This window comes from Lactuca saligna, chromosome 4 (assembly GCF_052625555.1).
Source record: "Lactuca saligna cultivar CGN05327 chromosome 4, ASM5262555v1, whole genome shotgun sequence".
NCBI lineage: Eukaryota > Viridiplantae > Streptophyta > Magnoliopsida > Asterales > Asteraceae > Lactuca > Lactuca saligna.
In genome coordinates, this window is record NC_136420.1 from 100,176,418 (window position 1) to 100,188,239 (window position 11,822).

Consider the following 11,822-nt stretch of genomic DNA (forward strand, 5'->3'; position numbering starts at 1 on the left):
AGAACGTAAAAACACTATGTATGTTGTTATTTTATAATAAATGTTGTATATGTGTATTGTTGAAGTAATTGCTATATGTGTATTAACGTTTGATTATTTATATATTCATTAGAGTGTTATTATTTTATTATAAATTTTTATTTGTGTATTTTTGTAGTAAATTCTAATTTTAGTTTTAACATGTAGCTATTCATTTATCCATTGCTGAATAATGACATAAAGTTGTGGATACAAAATTCATTCTAGAATAATAACATAAAAATAGTGTTTTTACGTTCTCACATTATTTACTGTTATATATATATATATATATATATATATATATATATATATATATATATATATATATATATATATATATATGGGAAAGGGAAATCTCCGGAAAAGTCCCAATATTTTACCCTAATTTACAAAAAAGTCCAAAACTAAAATTAGTTTATGAAAAAGTCCCAAAAACCGGTAAAAATGACAAGTTGGCCCTATTTTCTTGGTTTACCGGTTTCATTACTTACCCGAAAACATTAAAGTCCCATTATTTTACCATTATTTTCATTAAAGTCCTATTATTTTACAATAATTTGGGACTTATTCATAAATTATAGTAAAATGATGGGACTTTTTTAAAACCAGTTAAGTAATAAAACCGGTAAACCGGGGAAATAGGGCCAAATCGTCATTTTTACCGGTAATTAGGACGTTATCATAAACAAATTTTAGTTTGGGACTTTTTCGTAAATTAAGGTAAAATATTGGGATTTTTCTGGAGATTTCCCTATGGGAAAAGTGAATATACCCTTAAGGGTATATAAGCTTAGGTACCTAAACTCAATATATTACGTCGTTTTGTGTCAAATATATACATTGTAATTGTTCAATGTTCTTCTAAATCAACTTCTAACTTGATTTACTTCGAAATTTTTTATAAATTCCACATTTACTGTCCTCTTACATATTTTTCACTTTTAACTATAATATATATAGCTTAGTAGTATTTGACAAAAAGATGTGATGTAAGAGGAAGATAATGGTGAAATTTTGGAAATGTTGAAAGTAAATCAAGTTAAGGGTTGAAGTTTAAGAACATTATAATGAATATATCAAACAAAACATTGTATTATAGTGGATTTGGGTACCTAAGTTTATATACCCTTAAGGGTATATTCACTTTTCTATATATATATATATATATATATATATATATATATATATATATATATATATATATATATATATATATATCCGGTAAGAAATTTTTTTAGGTAGGAAGGTAAGAAGTTTTTTTTTCTACATATTTTTTTGACGAACAAAAAAAATGAATCACTAATTGATTCATTTGTAAGATGATTCACAAGAAAAAATTCTCAAAAAAACATCTTTATGATTCATTTTTAAGTAATTAAGAAAAAATTTACTTTTATGACAATTTTAGTGAATAACAACAAAATCATTATATAAATGAATCATCGAGATGTTTTTTTGAAAAATTTTTCTTGTGAATCATCTTACAAGTTAATCATCTAATGATTCATTTTCTTTGTTCGCGAAAAAAATATGTTGAAAAAAAAACTTATTACCTTCCTACCAAAAATTCTCTTCTTATTTGATCTTGACTCTCTCTCTCTCTCTCTCTCTCTATATATATATATATATATATATATATATATATATATATATATATATATATATATATGAAACCACAAACCTTTTCGCCACAAGCTATCACCAAACCTGGAGGTTTCCAAGTTAGCAGCATGCACCTCGCATGTCATGTAATTATACGGTCTTACAAAATGCATGTCATGTAATTATACAACCTTACAAAAATACTATACATTACCCATGATATTATGAAGTTGATATTATTTTAGGTTATGTTTGAGGTATTTGCTGAAAAATTAGTTGTTAGTTAAAATGTTAGCTAATAGGTAAAAGGTTAGGTGTTATATGAAAAACTAACTAATGACTGAAAAACTAATTGGTAAAAAAAACGTTTGGTAAAATAACTGATAAACTAGCTGAAAAATATAAATTGATATAAAATGAAATATATATATATATATATATATATATATATATATATATATATATATATATATATATATATATATATATATTACATTTAATTAAGGGTTATATTTGAATTTTTTTATAAAACTTGTAAAAAATTAATCTAACTTAAAAATTATTTTTTTATTTGTCAAACATGATAAGTGAAAAAGATCCAAAAAAAAAAAAAAAATATTACCTTATTTGCTAACTTTGGTACGCTAAACATAGTTTTAATATAAATACATCATATCATATGAACTTGAAAACTTAATTTAAAACATAGACATAGAGAAATGATAAAAACACTTTGTATGATTTTAACTTTCACATATAAATCATAAATGAGTAGATTATTAAAGTGATTGAAACATTTTTTCTTTGATATTTTAAAGTTTGTCTAAATCTTCTTAATATCGTAAGATTTTTTTTTTGGGTCTTTTGAAATTAAATGGTCTTAGAAAAATACTATATTTTGAAAAATTGAAATACAATATTCTTTTTTAGTCTATACATATTTTTCTTGTGTCCCTTTCGTTCTCATGTACGAGTTATGTGTTTTTGTGTAGTTTATTTTGTCTTGAGCAGGACGAAGTGTTTATTTATGCTTACTCACCACACACTATATCTCTCATTCACGCCAAAATCGATCTCATTCTCTCTCTTTCTCTCAATTTCTTCCCCAAACTACCTCTAATCTCTCTCTCTCTACCTGTTTAATTCAGTTGGGTACATTTCAAATTCATGTAGATTCGAAAGTTATGTGAACGCATGCTTTTCTGTTCGTGAACTTGCCTGTTCAACTGAAACTCGTCTTTTCTTCTTCGTATTATAATGTAAGAGCAAAGTAAGTAATTTGTTCATCATTTTCTCTCTTTAGCTATTGTTCATTAGCAATACTCATGTGAATCTTCCTTTTCCGTATTTTCATCATGAGTTCTCGCTAATTTCACCCCAAGAATAGAGCCTACTTCAATTCTGGCAATACCCATTTGCTTCAAACAGCTTTAGATCAGTTTGCGTTCCTCTTTGATAAATGGGTGTACGCTAAATTCGGGTTTTAGCAGTCGTCAGTTTTTGAACTTCTTTGAGGTTTCAGATATCCCGCGATTTGATTTACAGACATGTAATTCGTACGCTCGTTGATATCGCATTGTTACTGTTCGATGATTTGCCTCCAAGACCACGAGTTTAGAAAGATGATGGATTATGTTCTTCCGATGGATCGAACTTAAATTGAGATTTTTGTGAATGGAGGATATGTTGATGAATTCTTTTCGTTAGTAACTTTCCCTCTCATTTGCCTATGGAGTTCAAATAGGGAAGTCCACCTTCATCTAGTTCACATTCATCACTAATTGATTCTTCTCATATTCTTACCAAAACCTTTTATTCATTCTTTTATGAACCCCCAAGATGTAATCATCAGCAACTGTACATAGATTTTTACTATCATGAGCTTCATCAGGGGTCCTTATAGTCATACACACCAAACTTACTAATTCAACAAAAGAATTCAACCATCACAATGAAGTAAAACTCATTGTGTTTCTGCCCATTTCTAGACGCATTTGTTTGTTTTGAGTTATTAGTAATAGTATCAGCCTTCAACTTTTTATTGTCGCCATTCCTATTTCAAGTTTGTCTTTCAAAAAAAGAGAAACATTCATCATGGAAGAAACATTTGTTCCCTTTCGTGGAATCAAAAAAGATCTCAAAGCCAGACTATTATGCTACAAGCAAGACTGGACAGGTGGCATCCGTGCGGGTATCAGGTTTGTTCTTCATTTCATTGTTACATTTCAATTTCTTGTGAACATAGCTTACATTTTATATGCTAGCTCTAAAATGCTGATTCTTACATTTTCATGATCAGGATATTAGCTCCAACAACCTACATCTTCTTTGCTTCAGCAATTCCAGTTATATCTTTTGGGGAACAACTAGAAAGAGACACTGGTGAGGGGTTTGGAAACTTTTCTAGTGTTAAGATACACGATTTTGTTAACATAAATTCTTATATTGTTACAGAGGGAAGCCTAACTGCAGTTCAAACTCTAGCATCAACAGCAATATGTGGCATCATACATGCTATAGTTGGAGGACAACCACTGCTTATTCTAGGAGTTGCAGAGCCAACAGTGTTGATGTACACGTTTATGTTCAAGTTTGCAAAAGATCAAAAGGATTTAGGGCAACCCCTTTTTCTAGCTTGGTCTGGATGGTATTTTCTGACTATTATTATTCATATGATTAGGATCCACTTTAAAAACTTTTTATCACTTAACTTAAAAAATATATAATTTAAGTTGCGTAATCTGAATGAGAACAGGGTTTGCGTTTGGACTGCTTTTTTGCTGATTTTGCTTTCTATTCTGGGTGCCTGCTCAATTATCAATAGATTCACACGTGTGGCTGGTGAGTTGTTTGGTCTTCTAATCGCAATGCTATTCATGCAACAGGCTATTAAAGTGAGTGTCATTATTCTTTCATTCATCGATTCACACAAACTTTTTCTGATACGATTTATACAAAAATTGTACAATTTGTTAGGGAGTTGTGGAGGAGTTTGGTATTCCAAAAAGTGAGGATCCAAATCAAGCTGCTTTTCAACCTTCTTGGCGATTTGGAAATGGAATGTTTGCACTGGTTTTGTCCTTCGGACTTGTTATTACTGCTTTGAAGAGTCGCAAAGCAAGGTCATGGCGTTATGGAACAGGTCAGTCTGCTTTACTGCTAGTATCTGCTTTTAGTGTTTATGTATTTCACCTTCCTCTTTTCTGAGTTTTTTTAATTAATGTTTAAAGGTTGGTTACGTGGATTGATTGCGGATTATGGTGTTCCTTTTATGGTGGTGGTTTGGACTGGTGTTTCGTATATGCCGGTTAATGATGTCCCAAAAGGGATCCCAAGGCGGCTTTTTAGTCCAAATCCATGGTCTCCTGGTGCTTACACAAACTGGACTGTTGCCAAGGTATTTTAAAAAAAATAATAAATTGTATTTTTTTTCTTTATAAAATTCGTATTTTATAGTTTGATGCTTAAATTTCCTGCAGGAAATGTTGAAGGTGCCTCCTGTTTATATTGTTGGAGCTTTTATTCCAGCAACCATGATTGCAGTGCTTTACTATTTTGATCATAGTGTTGCATCTCAACTTGCTCAACAAAAAGAGTTCAATTTGAAGAAACCTTCTTCGTATCATTATGATCTCCTTCTTTTGGGATTTCTGGTAAACAGTAAACATCATTGCTTTAATTCTCCAAGATCATAGAAACATTGTTTTTTTTTTTGAACTCTTTTTTTTTTTTTTTTTTTTTTGTGTGTGTGAATCAGACTATTCTATGTGGGCTAATTGGCATTCCTCCTGCAAATGGAGTTATTCCACAATCTCCAATGCATACAAAGAGCTTAGCTACTCTAAAACATCAGGTACATCTTATTATTATTATTATTCGAACTAGAGAAAATTTTGAAATTTTCATAATACGTTATGTCCATTTGAAACAGCTTCTACGAAGGAAACTTGTGGACACTGCTAGAAAAAGTATAAACAAAAGTTCAAACTTGAGTGAGCTATACGAGGACATGCAACAAGCATACAACGAAATGCAGACTCCACTCGTTTATCAAAATCCATCAAGTCTGGTAAACAATCTTTATCAATTACTGTTGTAAACAGAGTCTTCTTGTATGTTCTGCATTCATTAATTTGAATAATTTCATTTCAAACAGGGACTGAAAGAGCTAAAAGAGTCGACAATTCAGCAAGCATCGAGTAGTGGTTACATAAACGCACCGGTTGATGAGACTGTATTTGATGTCGATAAAGATGTTGATGATCTTTTACATGTTGAAGTGAAAGAACAACGACTTAGCAATGTGCTACAAGCGTTAATGGTAGGTGCGTGTGTTGCTGCGATGCCTGTTCTTAAAAAGATCCCGACTTCGGTTCTCTGGGGGTATTTTGCTTTCATGGCGATCGAGAGTTTACCGGGGAATCAATTTTGGGAACGGATTTTATTGCTTTTCACTGCTCCAAGTCGAAGATACAAGTAAGTTGTTCAACCGGTTTCGAAATTTCAAATGCTGTAATTATGATTTTGCGATTGATTAGCAATTTGGGAAATGAAAATTTGGATTAGGGTTTTGGAAGAACATCATGCGACGTTTGTGGAAACTGTACCTTTCAAGACTGTTGCTGCTTTCACATTGTTTCAGACGGCTTACTTATTTGCGTGCTTTGGCATAACGTGGATTCCGATTGCTGGTGTTCTTTTCCCACTTTTGATCATGCTTCTTGTTCCTGCGAGGCAATATTTGCTTCCGAAGTTTTTTAAAGGTGCTCATCTTCAGGATTTAGATGCAGCTGAATATGAAGAAGCCTCAGCCACACCTTACAATATGGCCTTCCGTGTAAGTCAAACATTCACTTAAGAAAGTCAACCAAACAATAAGGAAGTCTTATCTAAAAATGTTTTATCTACAAAATTATTTTAATCTTGTTTTTTTAATTTATTTAAATAAACATACCTCCGAACCCACCCTTCACCTTCTCTTATTTATCCTAACAGTTTTCTCTATTTAAATAATAGTCTTTTTAGATAAGACATGAATCAAACGTGTAACAAAAACAAACAGTAGGGACCAAACATGTAATAAAAACAAACAGTAAGGACCTGCCGAGTTAAAAAAATAAGTTAGTGACCAAACATACAAATTACCCCAAACCATAGGGATCATTCATGTAATTTATGTTTGATTTTAGGAGAAAAAAAAAAAAGAAAAATATATAACTACCAACAATCAATCACAACATTTCTTTCCACTTTCTCTCTCCTCTCTCTTCTAGCTACCACCTTAGCGACTCCTTGGCGAGTTGCTTGGCACAAGGAAGCCGGTGGTGTGTAGCACCTCTTTTAGCAAGCTCCACTCCTTCAAGCCTAACAAAATCATAAAAGATCTATTTCTCTTAAGTTTATGAACTGATTTATACCAAGTAAACATTTTCTAAAAATAAAATAACAGTTCAAGTTTTGTTTTTTTTTTTCCTTAAAACTACACACAATCTCATTTGTTTCTCTATATATGTCGGAGTTTTCCTCTCTCTCTCTCTCCAAAAGAGCCTTAAAGGAGAAAAAAAGACTCCAACATATGTAGAGGCAGATGAGATTATGTCTAGTACAAGTAGTTGATGTATCTATGTGATTACTGGTTGCAGGATGATGAGACTCCAACAAGAACTACTCAAGTGGATAGTGCAGAAGTACTCGATGGAATTATAACAAGAAGCCGAGGAGAGATACGCCGCACAAGTAGTCTAAAGATAACAAGTTTGACCCAAACTCCAATACAAGATATGAAGCCTATGTATAGTCCCCGTCTCGCACAAAGGGTTTACAGTCCACATTTAAACGAGTTAAGGGGAGTTAAGAGCCCTAACTCGCCTGGGAAAGGGCTACAAATCAAGAAAACTCCGAGTCCGCGTTCATCTATCATTGGTCAAACAAGTAATGGTTCATCGTCTTGCTAAAAAAAATAGTTGTGTGCTTATGTTCAAATCATGATTTTGTAGATGTTATGTTTCTTTATAACGTATGAACTTTGTGGAAAGAGTGTACATTTTCTCTTTATTATCTAATTTCGTGTATGTATGCATAGGCTGGGCAGAAAACATATTACCAAATTTATAATGGAATAAAACTTTTATATATGAATACTATATGCACTTTGTATTTGGATATTTGGATCAACATTCATGTTATGACCTTCTTGAAGCTAAAAAAGAGCTAAAGTCGCCAATCATAGGTAACTAAACATTTAAAGTGTTTTCATTTACAGAATTAAAGAAAATTTTATAAGGGTAAACATGTATTCAATCCTATGGCATCTTGCTAGCAAAACATGTTAAGTAGATGCCATGTGGAATTGAATAACAGAAAATACATTATAGGTTTAGTGACTTGTTAAACATCGACATGCCAATAAAAGATCATGAATACTTGTTTATTTCAAGATAAATGGTGTTTTGTTGCCTTAAGAGGAATAACATCAAAGTCCGATTATATACAATAGGGAAGACACTACACAACTAGTAAAAAGCTTGTACTGCTACATTTCCTTTTCATTAAACCGAACTTTATCTCAAGATAATAGGTTTTCTTTTTATTTTTTATTTTTTTTATTTCATATCACTAAAAGCAGACAGAAAGATACAAAATGTAACATCACCATCTATTGAAATGATGAACTTGGAAAAGAGACATGAAGGTGGCCCTTCAAGTGGCTTGGGATGAATTGAAAGGTGCAATGGTATGTACTTTACAATTCTTTTTTTGCTATAACAAAATGAAATGTTTTTGATCGATGTTCTTTTTCAACAAAACTGTACCATGATTCATCTTTGATTGAACCCCTTGGCGTCATAATGAATAATACAATTCAATCCCCACAAAAAGTTTTAGTTGAATGATTTGATAAATGAGGGTACATTTGTTAGTGGAATACAAAGGATTCATTCCACTACATATTATCAACTAGCTCAACTTGTACCCTTATGTTTTTTAATATATATTCGTGGCTTCTTTTTTGTGAAACAAATCGCTAAGTGACCATCTATAATCACTTTTTGGGACCCTACCATATAGTTTATCCCTATAGTATACCATGTTTCTCTTTAATGTTACAAAAAATGTAAAATACAATATTTGTTTCGGTCATTGTAAACTTTATCTTGTATACGGTTTATAGAAATATGAATGAAGATATGATATTCAATTAGTTAAGACTTTTTCTTCATGATAATTTAAAATACATAACTTAGATATTAATAAAGAGATATAAAATTAAAAAAATGTGGCCAAAATAAAAGTACGATCTTAATTGTAGATACACGCAAAGTATAGCTTATAAAATGTTTTGGACAACGAAAGCATCTCAAAATTTATGAAGAAGAAGTAAAATTAAGACTATGTTTTGGATGTTAGTTTGAATTATCTTTTCATGTTTATCAAATGGTTTGGTCCCTTAGTGGATAAAAGATGTTTTTAATGTCTTTGACACGTTTCATTAGATTACGTGAAATGATAATTTTGTATCTTTTTCATCTTTTTGGTTGTCTAATGATCCAATCGAGAAGTTCATATAAATTATAATTATAGTCATTTATCTCATTGAAATCGTTCTTTAATAATCCTAAAAGTTAGATTACAATTCTCTTTCAAAAAAAAGTTAGATGACAAAATCAAATCAGAATATCAAAAAGCAAGCATGAAATGAAAAAAGAAAAATTAAAACATTTGCTCTTCATTAGGTTAGGATTTTGGGTGCAATAAAGATCGGGGTTCTAGATTTAGGTACAACAAGGTGGCCCAGGGTTGAGAATTTTGATTAACATGTCCAATGAGTAATCGGAGTCTAGCGAGCCAAAAAATAGATTTTAGACTCTTAATACCTAATATTTTGTAGACTTGTTGGAATACTAGTAGCTAGTGTTAGATTATATGTGGTCGTAAATGTACATATTTTGAGACATGGGATAAATTTTCCTCGTTAAAAGTACAATATATTAGTGAGAAATAGAGGTATGTGGTGTATCAATGATGGTCGGGTATTTTTCCTTGTTACCCAACCACCTTTGTAAGGGACAATGGTATAGGTTGCAAAGTATATTGTCTAAATTGAGCTGAGAGACTAGTGAAAGATCTAGTATGTTCAACAATCATATTAAAATGATATTGTTAATTAACGTATGATACTAATTGGTCACACTAACAACAACTTGATATAATTGATTATTTATTAGAAATTGAATTTAATAAAATTTCAATAAATTTTTATAAATAAATTAAAACTTATTTAGATATAATAATTTTCATTAGCAAATAACATTATATAATCCATATAGTATAAATTAATAATACATGCATAATATAGGACTAGATAAATTCTTTTGTCTTTTACCAAAAAGTTAAAGTTTATATTTTATAAACTTGATTTATAAAATATTAAGTTTTTATCCTCTTTTCACTTTTTAATTTCGAAATTGAGGAAGAAGAAAGAGAGGTATGGATTGTAGCTTATTTTAATCTAAGGAACATACTTTAGAAGTATGAGATTAAAGTATTACAAAAAAAAAAAAAAGACATGCCTTTTGATATTTAAATAAAAGTATAGCTTTCATGATTGTTTAATAAAAAGAAATGAAAGTATTGCTAGTCTTACAAGCATGGGAGATATGTTTGTCTAAAGTGCTAAATGGTTAAGGACTTATGGACTTTGTCTTCATGTTATAAATACTAGCTTCATGAGACTTTCATTCTTCCTCTTCTTTTGGACACAAGCCATGATTTGTAGAAAGTATACATACTCTCTCCATTTTGTTCATCATCTTGAAGATACTACTTGCTTTTATAATCTATTGAAGTTCATACTTTGTTTATGAACTTCAAGTTTAAGAGTTAAGAGTTTTCTTACAAGACTAGCATCTTAAATCAGTTTGATAACTTGTTGGTGTCTCAAATGTTCAACATTCTTCATCAACTTCCAAACTTTCCGTTGAGGATTCAAAGTCTACAAAGGTTGTTAAATACTTCTTCCTCTTTAGTGCTTGTTTTCTTTCCAAACTTTTCAATAAGATCATTGGTAGGTATAAACTTGGTTTCTGTTAATTCTAATTTTAAGATCTTCCGTTGCTAAATCTTATGTTGTTGAAACTATTTGTTAGAATAAAAACCCAACAACTAGACAAATGCATTTCAATGACGTTTTGTGGATTTGTGTCGTAAAGAACCTTAGCAAAATTTGTAAAAGTGGTTTAAGATCGTCTCTCAAAATATAAAGTAGTTTGAAACACGATATACACATAGTGACAGATTGCTTGGACATAGTGGTCAAGCATTTAAGTGTAACCCTATGCCAACATATAGACCTACATCCAAGGCAAAGTACCATGACATCAACAAAAGTCGTGTTTAAATGTGACTTTATTATAAAGGTTATAAATACATAATTTCAATCACTTTGAAGCGAAAATATGTGAGATTATTCTAGGAGGTGACACTAAAGCACATTTTTTGAGGAATTATTGTAACACCAAAAATTAATAATAGTTACTAGCATGAAATATGAGACATTATATTCAATAATGTTGAGTACAATACAAAACTACAGTCCAAACATACAAAACAAATGGAACTATGTCCAAAACAGGACCATAAAGAAACTATTAATGTACCAAAAGATCATAATATATAAATAATGACTAAAGTTTCTCTCATGCTAATCATTAATATATGAAGTTTTCTAATATTCACCAAAAGCGACACTAATAAACCAAGTCTTATATATGTTCTTTAACATGGACTGCATGTTCCATATAAAGGAAATATGTAAAATAATTTGTCTCACAAGATACATAGGGGTTAGACACAAACCTTCACTTCAAACAATTTTTTTTTTCAAACCAATTTGCACTTCAAGGAAATTTTTCTTTCAAAACATTTATGCAATTCAAATTATTTTCTACACCGGCTATATTTGAAAACTTGTTCAAAAATATCAAAATACTTTCATGCATTTATACAATATGATGCAATACATGATTCCAAGCACACTATTTCAAACTATTTATCAAACTCTTGGTTAAAACCATGATCTTCTTGTGGCTCGCGATACTTGTTGTGATCCACCTAGATCAAACTAAGGTGAAAAGTGGGCGAAACCATCACATTCCGTCACCACTAATTGCCCATAGATAATTCGTTCACATTGGATATAA

At 30.7% G+C, this 11,822-nt stretch overlaps 1 protein-coding gene and 1 long non-coding RNA gene across 3 annotated transcripts; one reads left to right on the forward strand and one right to left on the reverse strand.

Annotated features, from left to right (window-relative positions):
• Window positions 1-2,656: 2,656 nt before the first annotated feature.
• On the forward strand, window positions 2,657-7,766 carry LOC145042480 (putative boron transporter 2). Of its 2 annotated transcripts, XM_078990921.1 has the most exons (12): window positions 2,659-3,821; window positions 3,923-4,005; window positions 4,078-4,270; window positions 4,379-4,517; window positions 4,600-4,765; window positions 4,854-5,020; window positions 5,103-5,276; window positions 5,381-5,476; window positions 5,555-5,692; window positions 5,780-6,099; window positions 6,190-6,460; window positions 7,266-7,766. In XM_078990921.1, exons 1-12 carry the CDS (start codon window positions 3,718-3,720, stop codon window positions 7,575-7,577), a joined length of 2,163 nt encoding a protein of 720 aa, XP_078847047.1. In that variant the 5' UTR covers window positions 2,659-3,717; the 3' UTR covers window positions 7,578-7,766. The 2 variants fall into 2 exon arrangements, with proteins under 2 accessions (XP_078847046.1, XP_078847047.1); XM_078990920.1 differs by having other exon boundaries at window positions 2,657-3,821; window positions 3,923-4,270.
• On the reverse strand, window positions 5,461-6,369 carry LOC145042481 (uncharacterized). The gene is made up of 3 exons (XR_013680665.1): window positions 6,231-6,369; window positions 5,844-6,133; window positions 5,461-5,742 (listed from the first exon to the last, which is right to left on the reverse strand). It is a non-coding gene; the product is annotated as an uncharacterized LOC145042481 (long non-coding RNA).
• Window positions 7,767-11,822: the final 4,056 nt, after the last annotated feature.

Coding starts and splice junctions, on each gene's coding strand:
- LOC145042480 (XM_078990920.1), top strand. CDS start 3,718: ATGGAAGAAACATTTGTTCCCTTTCGTGGAATCAAAAAAGATCTCAAA. Junction 4,518..4,599: donor TCATGCAACAGGCTATTAAA/GTGAGTGTCATT, acceptor ACAATTTGTTAG/GGAGTTGTGGAGGAGTTTGG. Junction 5,477..5,554: donor TAGCTACTCTAAAACATCAG/GTACATCTTATT, acceptor CATTTGAAACAG/CTTCTACGAAGGAAACTTGT.